Consider the following 15,000-nt stretch of genomic DNA (forward strand, 5'->3'; position numbering starts at 1 on the left):
TCACAGGATTTCTCCATCACAGCATTTTAGAATTTAGGCTAAATTATCTGAAAACGTTCACACAAACGTGAGTCACGTCACTCATGAGCCGAGTGTCTTCAGAATGTGTGTGCACGACTCTGACGCCTCCGCTCACTCTAAAAAACAACGCACTACGTCACCCAAACACTCGTCCAGCCTTAACAGTCGACCACAGCTGCATTCATGGTCCAGGCTGTCCACTCAGCAGCAGCAGCAGCTTCATACTCGTCACACTCCAAAACGTCGTTAGTCTACGGTTTCTCCTGGTCGGGCTGAGACTTCTGTCCGAGTCAGGAGGGTTTCAGACGTTTGCCTCCGTCTGCAGCTGCACACCCGAGCCGGGACGCCTGCAGCCAAGTCTGAACTCAGGCTGCATTTAGAGAGCAGAAACATCACTTTTCGATCGTGTCACTTGAAAAATAAATTGGCAGGAGAAGCAGCCTGTTCCAGTAAAGTCAGCAAACCGCCTCCGTGGGACGTCTGGAGCTCAGAGGGAGTCACCTGCTGAGTATTCCTCCTCGTTTCCGAACAATCAAAGTGTCGTCAGCCCGGGAGAAATCCTGTGTTTGCTATTAAAACAGGGCTGGAAATCCCCTAAAGTGGCCATTGCTGTGGGTTTGTGTGTGAATTTATTTCCTCTAAGGTTGTTTGCGTGCACGCCTGGGTGGGTAGAGTGCATGTGAGTGCACGCCAGGAGAAGCACAACTGCTAACCACATCACTCCGCTGGATGGAAACCTCAGATCGGAGCTGGAATCAGCCCAACCCCACCTGAAAACACGGCTGTGCGCCTCACGGTGAGGGGCAGACAAACGACTAGTCATTCAGCACTTTGAAGTGGGACACGCTTTTAGTTCTGAGTGGATAATTAGGGACACAGACGCTAGTTTATTACTGGTGACTGGGGTCTCTGGTACACATCCTCTAAAATACCTTCAGCGTGGTTTCATGTCTGCTGTGCATCGTTCTCGTGTCCTACCCGTCAAAGAGACGTCTCCTCGTGGACTCGATGGCACTGTCCACGTTACGGATGGCCTGCTCTATGGACGTGCTCACGAAGGTGTCTCCTTCTCGGCTGACTGCAGGAACTGACGGAACAAGATCAGAGCCAGAATTAAATGAACAAAAAAGAAAAATCTCTCCTGTGGTGCAATATTCTTCCTTAAGCACATTTAAATGTTTGAAGATGCAACACAAAGCTGCGGTTTTTCCACTTCAGGGCTTCGGCACATCGGTTTCCCTGATAATGTCGGAGAGAACACATTTCTGGCAAACTCCTCCGTGTTCTCATGCCACTGAAAACACGGAGATGGTGACGTGAGCGCTGAGATGGTCCAAGACAAACTGAGCCTGAGCAGATCGCTCCAGTTCACGGATCGCCAGCTGAGTGCTGCAGGCCGACCTCGCCAGTCTCAGCAGGAAACACCAACACACACGGGGAAGGCGCAGGAACCAGCAGAGTGGGACTGAATTACTGAGACTGGGTCAAAGGTCATCATCACAGCCTCCCCTCTCTGTGGACTGAATTATGGAGCGGGTTTTCACAAAGCAGTAAATGACATCGCCTGATCCGACTGGGATTCATTCCATCCCTTCACACGCGTGCCTTTACGGTGCTTCCCCTCAGGAAACCGCCTACGTGTTAAACCCAGCCACAGGTGTGGCTACGCCGTAGGGATGTAAGCATAAACACAACCTGCTCGTTCCTTCAACAGGTAAGTAGCTCAGAAGGAGTCTGATAAACTTCTATTACAATCACAGATTTAGCTTAGTTCTCACCAGATCAACAACAACAAGCTGCTGCTGAAGGCTCCAAACGGAGCTAAGCTCATGCATGGACGTCATTTTCGCTTCAGAAGTGTGTGTGTGTGTGTGTGTGTGTGGGGGGGGGGGGGGGTATCTTTACAGTATGCTCTAATGGGAAACAGGGTTCATCACAAACGGTTGTTTTCTGCTTGGTCCTAGAGCTCAACCAGTGTCAATTTAATATAGCGTAATATTGTTTTTGGATGGTAAAAAGTGCAGGGGTCAAACTTGACTTTGGAAAAAGTGGGGGGGACATGTCCCCCCTGTCCCCCCCCCAAAATTACGTCCATGAGCTCATGGCTTCAGGGGAACTTGGTTTGATTATACCTGTGTGTTTATTTAAAACGGGCTCCAGGTGTGACGTTACACGTCTGAATGATTTCTTACTCGTGACCGTGAGCACCATGCTAGCAACCTGGTAGCCGATGGGGTTGCGCGCGATGCACTCGTAGCGCCCGGCGTCCGCCGTGCCCACATCCTTCACCTCCAGGTAACCTTCGGCACTGATGTGGAACTTGCCACTCTCAGTCACCTGAATGCCATCCTGACGACGAGAAACAAGGAGAAAATCAGCTCAAACAAAGTAAGTGAAGCCAACTTCGATGAGCTGAAGGATTCGAGTCCTTTGCTTATTTTGTGCCCCGGCACTCGTCTGCCAGCTGGAGCGCCCTCACCTTGTTCCAGGTGAGGATCGGCCGCGGCTGGCCCTGAGCTCTGCAGGGAATCTGCACATCCTGGCCAGCCTCCACGGTCAGGTCCCTTGGAGCATTTGTGAAAACAGGCGTTACTGAATGAGTTCAAAAACACACACACACACACACACACACACACGCACACACACACACACACACACACACACACACACACACGTGTTAATGATTCTGCACCGGTTCCAGAACACACAGTCCATGTTGCAGATGGGACACAACGTTTTACAGCCTCACACGAACCCACTCGCAGCGTTTGTGTTGCACCTGAGTGGATGTTGTTCTTTCCACAATAAAAGCCCTGCCAACAGTTTCTCTGCAGAATCTACTAAACAGGCTTAAGACAGAAGTTCTGCTGCGTTCCACGCCCTCACCTCTCTGCTGGATGCGGAGCTGCACGGTGGCGCTCACAGTCCCAACTGGACTGACCGCCTGACACTCGTACAGACCCTCATCGTGCGCCGCGACCCGAGTGATGCGAAGCGTTCCAGAGGATAGAACAACGTGACGGCGGTCGGAAGGTACCGGACTTCCTCCTCGAGTCCAGATGATCACTGGCTGCGGTTGACCGCTTGCCTCGCAGGGGAAGTCCACCGTGTGGCCCTCCAAGACGGACTGGTCCTGGGGCGTGACGGTGAACTGGGGGAGCGCTGGAGTTGGGCAGGAAGGAGGGGTAACAAATATTCCATTACACCACTAAAACAGCTCAACAACCCAATATTTGACAGAGTTGTTTTGTCATAACAAAAATGTTTTTGTGATGAATTAAATATAAAAGTAACACACCTTAGGACCCTCTGTAAGCCTCAAATCAGATCAGTGAAACAGAAACACACCGATGGACTCAAAATTCAAGTTTCATGGTTGCCAAAGGGACGTTAGGTGAGCTAAACACACTACCTCGTGGTAGAGAGTGACGATGGAGTCGAGAGAATTAAGACTTATTCTAATTTAAAATATTTTTTCTATAGTGTTAACTGTAGCCCCATTAAAATAAAAAAAATCTTCTGTTTTGTTTCATTTGTAAAACTTTTATGTTTCACATTTGTCAAAAAAAAAAACCATCTTGATGATTCCCAAGATGTTTAAGGAAAAAAAGAGCCATGGCCCTTAAAACCGTTAAAACACCAACAGTCATGCACGGTGGTGGCACTGTGATGGTCTGGGCTGCTTAACTGCACCAGGAGCCAGACTTCTTGCTGTAATTGATGGAACTAGGAACTTTACTCTCTACTAGAAAATCCTGCAGGAGGTGGTTTCATTTTGACGCTTAAAAAGCCGTTCAGGCTGGAAAACCTTTCAGTGTGTCTGGATTAAAAATATTCTGCAAAGAAAAGTGGGCCGAACTGGGTGTGAACTGGTCTGAAAAGCAGCCAAACTATCGACCACAGCCACGTATCCTGTGACTTCCTTAAAGCAAACTAAAGAAATCACAGCTACGGCGGTACTTCTGAACAGAACTGTACACACACACACACAAAACACACCCGAGCCACCGCTGATGAGAGTGGCTGGGCTTGTTAGCAACATGGTGCAACCGTTCTTTAGCTTCTCCCTGTTGACTCTCATGTTCCAGTGAGACACGCAAACATTTTAGAGGAAACACTTGAGCCGTTTCACACAGGCCTGACTCTAATCAGCTCAAACACGTGACCCCGAGCAGCGGAAAGGACACGTCTCTGCAGCAGACGGTATGCTTTGGGATTCAGAAAGCACAGCTGGGTGTGAACTGTTGTTATTACAGGGAAACGCCGACAGGCGGGCTGCAAATGCACACAAGAAACCTGAAACAGGCGGCTTGTTGGTGTCACTTTCTCCAGTTTCTGTTTCTCTCTGCAGCCTCCTGCAGGCAGGGCAGAGCGGCTGTCGCACGCCGCCTTTGTGGTTGCGGTCTAGCGCAGCTCTTTAACAGCGAGGAGCCATCATCCGACATGTAGTTGACGGCATGTTAACAGTTATTACTACATGGAACAACACAGCGTCATTGCAGGATTACGGGCTGCCTGTGTGACGTTAAGCCTGTAATTTTAGCTCCACGCTTTAAGAAATCACATCCAGAGAGAGCAACAAAGTCCTGCTGCTCGTAAACGTTTACAGGAGAACATGCGTGCCGACAGAGCGATGCTTGTAGTGCGCTTCAGTCCACGCCACAACTGTAAATAACGTAAACGCACGCTGCAGCAGCAGCAAATGAAGGCAAAGGCACCAATCCCAGTCTCTGAAAAGTCACCGCCCACAAACAAACAAACAAACAAACAAACAAGCAAACAGCAGAGCTGCTGTCCAGGCGTAACCCTAAAAGGACCACGCCTTTAATCTGCAGCCTGTCAGAGATCCAAAGGTTTGGCTGCTGGAGGAAGTCTCTTTAAATGAGAAATAAAATGAAACTGGATTATAATCCCATCCACCTGGTTCAGTTTCTAATCCTATCCTCACCCCTCTGATTGACGCGGAGCTGCACCGCCGTGTGCGCCGTCCCCACTGGACTGACTGCCTGACACTCGTAGACACCTTCGTCGCTGGCCGTCACCCGAGCGATGCGAAGCGTACCGGAGGACAGGATGCCGTGACGACTGTCCGACGGCAGAGGGTTTCCCCCTCGAGTCCAGACGATGGCTGGCTCTGGGTAACCGCTCGCCACACAGGGGAACTCCACCGTGAGACCCTCCAGGATGGACTGGTCCTGGGGCGTGACGGTGAACTGGGGGAATGCTGGATAAGAAAAGGAAGGAGGAGTCACAAAAATCCTAAAACACGAAACCTGAAATGAGTTTTATTTTGCTTGGCTCACCCTGCACAATGATGTAGGCTGTAGCGTGTATGGTGTCCACGTTATTGGAGGCGAAGCACGTGTACTGCCCCCCGTCTCCCTGGACTACATTCTGCATGTAAAGCCCTCCAGACGGGGTGATGTTGATGCGGACGTCGTTGGGCAGGGGGGTGCGGTCGCCCTTCGTCCAGGTGATCCTCGGCTGAGGCTGGCCGGTGGCGCTGCACTCCAGGGTCACGCTCTCCCCAACCAGAACCTCCGTGTTCTGGGGTTGGATCACAAAACTCGGCCGTGCTGCAGGAGGAAGGAGAACGAGAGAACGCAGCTTTCATGAACCACTTCCTGTGGAGCTTAAACGTGCTTTCGTAGACGGTGAGGTTTGTTAAACGGCTTCACAATCAGCCCAAAACATCTAAAATAAGAGGAGGGCTGCGGTTCCCCATCACACGCCCTACACCCGAACCCTCCATATGAGCAGAAACATTCAGACCACGCAGGATTTTAGTTTCTTCTACATCCTGACTTCAGGTGCATGAGGGCATTCATTTACATCGTTCAAGTCTTTGCTTGTGCTCCTCAATCCTTGAGAACGAAATGACAAACAGCCTCCACTTTACTTTTAGTCAACCTGAGTGATCATAATGAGAAGGACCCGTAATCCAAAAAGCAGCCCAGATTATGTAGGATTACAGTGGAGAGCAGCAACTCACATGGAGCTCCAAAGTACCGCAGAGTAACCTCAGAGGTCTTGACCTCCCCAGCCACGTTTTTGGCCATGCACTGGTAGACTCCCTGGTCCGTCTCTCTCGTGTCCTGGATCATCAGAGTCCCGTCTTCCAGCAGGTTCAAACGGCTGTCGTCACGCATGTTTAAAGCATTGCTGCAAGGAAATCGCACTCGGTAACAAAAACAAGCGTTCTGTTATAACAACCTCCATGATTGTGTGAATAATGGTTAAGTTCTGTGTGCACGTTGTTGGGAGCTTGGAAACCTAAAGCCTGAGGAAGGAAGCCGGCAGCAAACGAGGAGAAACGGCAGCGATTGGTGTCTTACTTGTTCCTCAGCCAGATGATCTGGGGCTTTGGGTTGCCCTCTGCCCTGCAGGTGAAGTACACCGTGTTTCCTGATGTAACGTCAGCGTCCTGTGGCTCAGACGTGATCCTCGGCACCTCTGGAGATGATTAGACAAGAGGATGTTTTATTGATAGTGTTCCTTCAGTTCACCGAGGCTAGCGGACATTTGTTTGTGTTGAGTTCTGGTCTTGATCGTGTTGAGGTTCACGTTTGCGTTCTGCAACAACATGCTCTGCTGCACGGCCCGGCTAGCCGCAGACGTTGGTTCAGAGCAAACGTGAGCTAAATTCAAGTTTCAAGTTTATTTCTAAAGCGCCAAGTCAGGACCAGAGTCGTCTCAAGGACCTGCACACGGTAAACAATACAGGTCAGCTCATTAAGCCAATCCGTAAAAGGTTTCCATATAAGGAACCCAGCAGGTCGCATCGAGTCACTGACTCGTGTCAGAGTCTTTACAGCAACCCTCATACTAAGTTAAAGGTTCGTTTAAGCTAAACAAACAAGTCTGCAGTCCTCTAGAATGATCTTTGCTGCTCGTTTTCGTCTTTGAGCGGGTGAATACCGAGAAGCAACAAACAGGAAATGAAAGCTCTCTCGCTCTGTGACCCCTGACTGTTACACCCTCGTCCAACATTTCTGCAGAAGAAACCCACCAGCCCTTCTGACTGGCTTGAGTTTCTGTCATGGGAAAGAGAAGCTTTGTGGGGATGAATGCTTCTTTGATTTGTGTTTCGACAACAGTCAGCGTTGGTCCAATTCTTTTACAGGGCCCTATAGGAGGGACTACCGAGGGGGGCAGCTCGTCTTTCACCGTGCTCACAAGCAGACATTCTTCACCTGGTGCCCTGCTATGCAGACAGACGAGGGAAGGAGGTAACACGGGGCAGGATCAGACACGCTAAGGCCAACAAATTAGCTGCTGTGATTAAACTGCGGCTGAGTCACAGCTGCCTGGCTCAGACTGCAGGATTCAGAAGAAAATAAAGAGCTCCAATAACTGGATTCAAAGCTCTGGAGCTCCCCGACTTCAACGAGAATCAGTGACGATAAAAACTACTCATTTTGTGCTCATGCTTGCTTTTCTCTGGCCTGCACAGACCACAAACGCTGAATGTAAAAATGAGTCCATTTCTTTCACAAAGACGACTGAATTCTATCAACTAATCATGAAAACAGCAGCGTTACTTTTGCACCTCCGGTGGTTTAAAACAACTGAAGTTTTCACTTTCATCAATCATCAGAAGAACAGTTCCAACACCAATCTAACCAGATGAAAGAGGCCGTGTGTTTTCTCTGTAGCAGGGCAGAAAATGCCCAATCAGACCAACATGGAATCAAAAAGGCATGAAAGGAAAATGCAAAACACCTGCAGCAGCGTGCAAACACACACGCGCTGGGTTCTCGGAGTCTCCGTTACAGATGGGAGGAAAAGAGCGTAAGAACCCTTTCAAGAGGTGCCGCTTTTACACAAATGCTCCACAGCACCACTTTGTCTTCACATTATGTTTCACAATGCTTCAGATTTAATCAACACTTTTACCAAAATACACATGAATGGTTTAAAGACGACCGTGCTGTATCATTTGATAGATGAACTAGGCAGCTGCCTGTGCTTGCAGACCACAGACCAACACTTCCTCCAGCTGGTGGTTTCTGCAGACGTCAGACACAAAGACGATCCACCTGTGTGCACATCTGCGTCTGGGGGGGGGGGGGGGGGGGGGACTAAACACATCTGCTGTTTGGAAAGCAAAGAAGGCTGGAGCTTCGTCCTGTGAGCATTACTGTTGAGTTTTAGAACCAGTGTCAAAAACAAACAACAAAAGACAAACGAACCGCTAGGAAAGCCGGATCAGGTCTGAAGGAAAGGCCGTAGGCCTCCACATCAGCAGGGGGACCCAGAGAGCACAGCGCCACAAAGCCAGAGTGTCATTACGGATAAGCCAGGGATTCCCTTCACTGAGGAACAGTTTGGATGTGCAATGAAGACAGTCATGGGGGTGGGTGGGGGTGGGGGGTCTATTCTAGTCTATAAATGAGCCAAGGCTGCAGTAGGATGACATCACACCATAATATATAAAAATAACATTTCCACAGAATCCAGTGTGACACATCGGAGATGTCTAATTCATGTCATGTTTAGTGTTTTTTTTCTTTTTTTTACCGCAGTTGAGCTCCTGAGCCGTAAGCGTCGCCACCGATCGGCCCTGCAGGCGGCTGGGAGTGTCGCAGGTGGCTGCAGCCTGGGCGTTCCCCGACTCGGCATACTGCTTCAGCAGGTCGGCCAACCAGAGCAGCTCACAGTCACAGTTTAATGCATTAGAGTCCAGTCGCCTGCACACACACACACACACACACACACACGCACACACACACGCACACACACACACACACACACACACGCACACACACACACACACGCGCACGCACACACACACACACACGCGCACACACACACACACACGCGCACACGCGCGCACACACGCACACACACACACACGCACGCACGCACGCACACACACACACACACACACACACACACACACACACACACACACACACACACACACACACACACACACATGGTAAAAGATGAATCGTTGGTGAATGTTTTTGGATGTAACCAGTAAAGAAAAATCAGCTCAAGGAAAAGAGAAAAAGGTCTGAAGGCGTTGATGAATGGCCCCGCCTTGCAGCTATCTTCATGGGCCGACGGGAATATGGAAAATCTAAAAGCGAGGAAGTCCTCTGAGATCAGGGCTGACTGTGCATCCAAACATGATCCAATCTCAGGGCTTCCTGGGTCCCCATTGATTCACTTTGTGCAGCAGCAGCGATGTGCATGAAACCAGACCAGAGGCCCAGCAGGACCATGCAGGAACGTGGTCTGGTGTCTGAGGGAAACCGTCAGCCCGAAGCTCAGCTATACAGGCTCTACTGCCCATCTGAGATGTTCTACATGCATACAACTATTTGTTAGGCTGAATAGTTCAGAAAATGCAAACATGAAAATAGACTAAGCAGCAGCCAAGTCAGAGAAAGCTGCTCTCAACTAGCAAAACTGCACATTTGAGGAGGATTAAGCTCCTTCTGCACACATTTCCTCGTCCGTCCGCAGCCTGCACTCCCCGAGCATCAGCGCGGTCAACTTTAAAACAGAAGAGTCAAAAAGAAGGCGAGGAAACAGCTGATCAGCTTGTAGTCAGCTGAAACAAGATAACCTGAAGTGAGACACACATCCTCACACACGTTTTCTAGCCTCCTTTCTACTTACAGTCGCCTCATAGCCTGAAGATGTGAGAAGGTTCCTGGAACGAGCTGCTTGATTCTGTTATTGTGCAAAAACCTGAGCGAGAAAATGCACGTTTTAAAATCAAATATATTTTGGGAACAAAGCTGCTAAACAGAAAAATGCAGGATATTACGAGCAGATAAATTATATTTTTCCTTTTCTGACACACGTGATCATCTTCCCAGATATCTAGGAACTTCTGCGAGGGCATTTCCTGTTTGTGAACATGTTTATAAATAACTTTAATTCAACATCTGCGCTCATTTTTCATCCTTTTCTTCAGAAATAGGATCTCTGAGTGTGCCGTCGCTCTGCTGTGGCCGTCTCCATGGAAATATTCCCCAACAACAACAACACAAGTATGCGCCTGGAATTCTTTCCCACCCCTCTTCCTGGATTTTATCTGCAGGTGTTCCAGTCTAGAGTCTGAAGGCACGAGCAGGAAATCCTCCCGAAACAATAAAACAAGAATCTAACAACACTTCAGCTCTAAGGAGAAACGAAGGAGCCCATTGGTAGAAAAGATAAGAAAATCTTAAAGAGCAAGTCACCCCCTACAAGAAACTAACTGCACTCCCGCTTTCATGTTTGAAAAATGCAACAAATGCTGTTGCCTAGCAGACCGAGAGGGCGGAGCCACTAAGCAATACACACAAACAGGCTCATAACAGCATTGTGACATCATAATGTACCAGCTAAAGTCATTGTGTACCTCTCAGCCAATAGCGATGGCAGATTTAAATTCAAATGTAGTGCTGAGTTTTTACCTGACACGGTGCAACACCGACAGTTTTATGGCGCGGTATGGGGGCCAAAATTCAGACTACTGCCCAGCAGCAGGAGGTTATAGAAGTTCCGAAGCAAACTACTGATCTGATTAATGATAAGCTGGCGCCGGTAACTGAGAGGCTGGCACTGCTTACTGAGAAGTAGCACCTTTACCGGCGTCACTACTAGATATGCTAGGGACTAGCTTCCCTCGGCTGGTCATTGACTGGATCTCACACTCCCTCTGCTGTCTATTAGCATGGATAGGCTAGCGTTAGCCTGGACGGGCTGGTGTTAGCATTGGAGAGGCTGACCATTAGCATGGATAGGCTGGCGTTAGCATCGGAGAGGCTGGCCACTAGCTGGATTTCCTACCTCCTCGACGGACCATTAGCATGGATAGGCTGGCGTTAGCATCGGAGAGGCTGGCCACTAGCAAGTCTCGGAGAGTCACTTACTCTATAAGATGCAGGTTTTTTTTTTGTTTTGTTTTAACTTTTATTAAACGTATGACATACGGCAAGACCTGCAATCACAGTTGCTTCTTTGACAGAAGACAACAGTAAGTTTAGTGCAACAAAACTATTGTTCCCCTAAGGGAAATGATTATCAGACACATTTTACATATATAGTTTTAATAAAGATAACATCACAATTTTAATAATTACTAACCTGTAATTCAATACAAAGGATTTGAAATCCAGAGATGAAAAGTACATATTAGTTAGCTCTGGCTTTTTCTCTGATATGTGCAAGAAAACCAAACTATTTAAAATGAAAACGCCATCAATTAATAGAATGGAGTTAACGCAGCACCTGATCAATGCTAACAGGCTGTCAGCTTTACAATATGCTTAAAGTTAATCTGTATAACAGTGTGTTCTCTCAAAGAAGCAACTGTGATTGCAGGTCTCGCCGTATGTCATACGTTTAATAAAAGTTAAAACAAAACAAAACAAAAAAAAAAAAACCCCGCATCTTATAGAGTAAGTGACTCTCCGAGACATGCTAGTGGCCAGCCTCTCCGATGCTAACGCCAGCCTATCCATGCTAATGGTCCGTCGAGGAGGTAGGAAATCCAGCTAATGGCCAGCCTCTCCGATGCTAACGCCAGCCTATCCATGCTAATGGTCAGCCTCTCCAATGCTAACACCAGCCCGTCCAGGCTAACGCTAGCCTATCCATGCTAATAGACAGCAGAGGGAGTGTGAGATCCAGTCAATGACCAGCCGAGGGATGCTAGTCCCTAGCATATCTAGTAGTGACGCCGGTAAAGGTGCTACTTCTCAGTAAGCAGCGCCAGCCTCTCAGTTACCGGCGCCAGTTTATCATTAATCAGATCAGTAGTTTGCTTCGGAACTTCTATAACCTCCTGCTGCTGGGCAGTAGTCTGAATTTTGGCCCCCATACCGCGCCATACAGTTTTAGGTAGAATGTCGTCGTCGTCCTCGTCTTCCTCCGCTTATCCGGGTCCGGGTCGCGGGGGCAGCATCCCAACTAGGGAGCTCCAGACCGTCCTCTCCCCGGCCACCTCCACCAGCTCCTCCGGCAGGACCCCAAGGCGTTCCCGGACCAGATTGGAGATGTAACCTCTCCAACGTGTCCTGGGTCGACCCGGGGGCCTCCTGCCGGCAGGACATGCCCGAAACACCTCCCCAGGGAGGCGTCCAGGAGGCATCCTGACCAGATGCCCAAACCACCTCAACTGACTCCTCTCGATCCAGAGGAGCAGCGGTTCTACTCCGAGTCCCTCCCGAATGTCCGAGCTCCTCACCCTATCTCTAAGGCTGAGCCCGGCCACCCTACGGAGGAAACTCATTTCGGCCGCTTGTATCCGCGATCTCGTTCTTTCGGTCATTACCCAAAGCTCATGACCATAGGTGAGGATTGGGACGTAGATCGACCGGTAAATCGAGAGCCTGGCTTTCTGGCTCAGCTCCCTCTTCACCACGACAGATCGGCTCAGCGTCCGCATCACTGCAGACGCCGAACCAATCCGCCTGTCGATCTCCCGATCCCTCCTACCCTCACTCGTGAACAAGACCCCGAGACACTTAAACTCCTCCGCTTGAGGTAGGACCTCTCCCCCGACCCGGAGTTGGCAAGCCACCCTTTTCTGGTCGAGAACCATGGTCTCAGATTTGGAGGTGCTGATCCTCATCCCAGCCGCTTCACACTCGGCCGCGAACCTACCCAGCAAGAGCTGAAGGTCAGAGCTGGATGAAGCTAGGAGGACCACATCATCCGCAAAAAGCAGAGACGAGATTCTCCTGCCACCAAACTCGACGCACTCCACACCACAGCTGGGTAGAACGTTTAAATTTTAACTAAGAGGAACTAAAGTGCCAAATTATTGACTGCATTTGTTTACAGCACAATTAGACACTCATTTATATAGTTTATCAGTAAAAAAATGTTGATTTGGGGGTGACTTGCTGTTTAAATATTAAACGATTTCCTGGTAAATCTACTTTAGTAATACAATAAGCCTCAGGGGCATCTGTTTGGGCTGAGCTGCCCTAATAATCATAATCTGTGCAAAGATGAAGTCACTTTTAGCGTCTTTGAGGTCGGACAGACTTAACTCACAGCCGCTCCAGTTTCGGGAGATGGGTGAAGGATTCTGGCTCCAGAGTCTCGATGTTGTTGAAGTGCAGATACCTGAAGGAGACAAAGTGAAGGGACATTTCATACAGGCGGGACAAATAAATCTCATTACTAAGACCTCATTCCTTGTAAATGTGGACAGATTTGAGGAATAACCACAGCAGGATTTGATTAAATGTACGTTCTAAAATGTTAAAGGTCTTTTAAAAGGCTGTTAAACACAAGAGAAACCAGGTTAAACGATCATCTGGTGGAATGTAAACCACGTTTAGCTTTAATGGAGAGCTGGGGATTTCCGGAACTGCGCTGCTCTGGGTGGCTGCATGTTGGAGTAGCTCTGTTGACTATATTCAATTCAATTCAAAAATACTTTATTAATCCCAGAGGGAAACTGATTGCTGTAGTAGCTCAGAATAATAATAACAATCAAGTCATCAAAGAGTTGTTGTATATTACAGTGGCTGTTGGCAGGAAGGATCTCCAGTAGCGGTCAGTGTTGCAGCCAAACTGAAGAAGCCTCTGACTGAAGACACTCTTCCGTTGTCGGACAGTCTTGTGAAGAGAATCTCTGCTGGTCTGTGCTTGTCTCGTGCTGTTTTACTTTTTTTTTTTATGTAATGGCGGACTGCCCCGTTGACTGACATCCGTGGCGCTCCAATCACGGCACTCTTTTAGCAAGGTAGGCGGGATGTCCCTGCTAACAAACATGGCTGCCGCTCCAATCAACCAGGTAAACTACAAATCAAGATGGCTGCCGGTCTGTAGTGGTCCAATCATAGCGCCCTATAGATTTCATGAGCCAACTAAGTAGGCAGGATGTTATTGGAAAAAACAAAACAAAAAAACAAACGTGACTAGTCGGCGGTCAGCCGCTTGTTTGAAACGGCTTTGGCGTCAAGTTTGGACTATTATGACTTTGGCTTTTGTTTGAGTCTAGATCAGACAGAAGCACTGACGTTTATTTAGGAAAAGGATGTGTTTTGCATCTTCTTTGACGGAGTTTGGTGGACTGCCTCGTTGACCGACATCTGTAGTGGTGAGTACCGTCATGGCTTGCCAGGCTAGAAGAAACAGAATCGATGTCATCACGCAGGTATCTAATAAATACTCAATATCAACGTTAGATCGATTCTATCCCTATTTTAGATCGATCCGCCCAGCCCTACTGTGTGGGCGTCGGACGAGCCCCCGCACCGTCAGAACAAACATCCCAGCTCTAAAGCCGATCTTCACCCACATACGTCACATGTCACGTGATCAGGAAGCAGAACATCCATGTGTTAGGAGATCGTTTTGGGCCGCTGCTGTAAAACAAGTGAGGCGCGAACCGGAAAAGCGTCTGCCGATCACAGTTCAACAACGGATTATGAAAAAACGGATAACGCTCGAAACGTGCGGATTCTTCCTGATGTAAGAGGTGAGTCTCCGCTTTGTTTTGGTTGTTTTGGCGTCGACCAACACATTCTCACACCCAAGGCGTCAAAATATGACGCGTGTGACCAAGCCTCAATATATGACGATTCAGGACGCCCCAGCGTGTCAGGAGATGACGATCAGGGACAAACAGCTGACGCAGCGTCCCAGAGCGTCGGTATCCGACGCCGGTGGTGAGACGGACATTAGAACTACTTGTGAACTACTTAACCTTCCCCTCACCCCAATCCTAACCTTAAGGTCACAGTTTATGGACCTTAAGGTTAGGATTAGGGTGAGGGGAAGGTTAAATAGTCAAATAATGTCCGTGTGACCGCGCACGTCAAACAGTGACACCAGCGGCGCCACGTGACCCAGCGTGTCCCCGAACGTCGTCTCCTGACATGCTGCGGCGTCCCGAATCGTCAGATGTTGACGCTTGGTCACACGCGTCATATTTTGACGCCTTGGGTGTGAGAATGCGTTGCGTTGACGTCATCCTAGCGCGCAACGTTCTGTGGCTCTTAAAAAAAATAGTAAAAA

General features: G+C 48.9%; 1 protein-coding gene across 3 annotated transcripts in view; it reads right to left on the bottom strand.

The window, feature by feature from the left end:
* The window catches only part of LOC107391713 (peroxidasin), a 51,077-nt gene that overhangs the window by 13,854 nt on the left and 22,223 nt on the right, over positions 1 to 15,000 (bottom strand). For 2 of the 3 annotated variants that reach the window (XM_054741946.2, XM_015969135.3), the window contains 11 exons: positions 13,027 to 13,098; positions 9,652 to 9,723; positions 8,542 to 8,711; positions 6,357 to 6,474; positions 6,014 to 6,183; positions 5,325 to 5,597; positions 4,970 to 5,245; positions 2,908 to 3,183; positions 2,501 to 2,613; positions 2,214 to 2,370; positions 1,000 to 1,108 (listed from right to left, as the gene is read on the bottom strand). In XM_054741946.2, coding sequence (XP_054597921.2) covers positions 1,000 to 1,108; positions 2,214 to 2,370; positions 2,501 to 2,613; positions 2,908 to 3,183; positions 4,970 to 5,245; positions 5,325 to 5,597; positions 6,014 to 6,183; positions 6,357 to 6,474; positions 8,542 to 8,711; positions 9,652 to 9,723; positions 13,027 to 13,098 — 1,806 coding nt within the window. The remainder of the gene's footprint in view (positions 1 to 999; positions 1,109 to 2,213; positions 2,371 to 2,500; positions 2,614 to 2,907; positions 3,184 to 4,969; positions 5,246 to 5,324; positions 5,598 to 6,013; positions 6,184 to 6,356; positions 6,475 to 8,541; positions 8,712 to 9,651; positions 9,724 to 13,026; positions 13,099 to 15,000) is intronic. The other variant, XM_054741947.2, reaches the window with a different exon arrangement.

This window comes from Nothobranchius furzeri, chromosome 18 (genome assembly GCF_043380555.1).
Source record: "Nothobranchius furzeri strain GRZ-AD chromosome 18, NfurGRZ-RIMD1, whole genome shotgun sequence".
NCBI classification, from domain to species: Eukaryota; Metazoa; Chordata; class Actinopteri; order Cyprinodontiformes; family Nothobranchiidae; genus Nothobranchius; species Nothobranchius furzeri.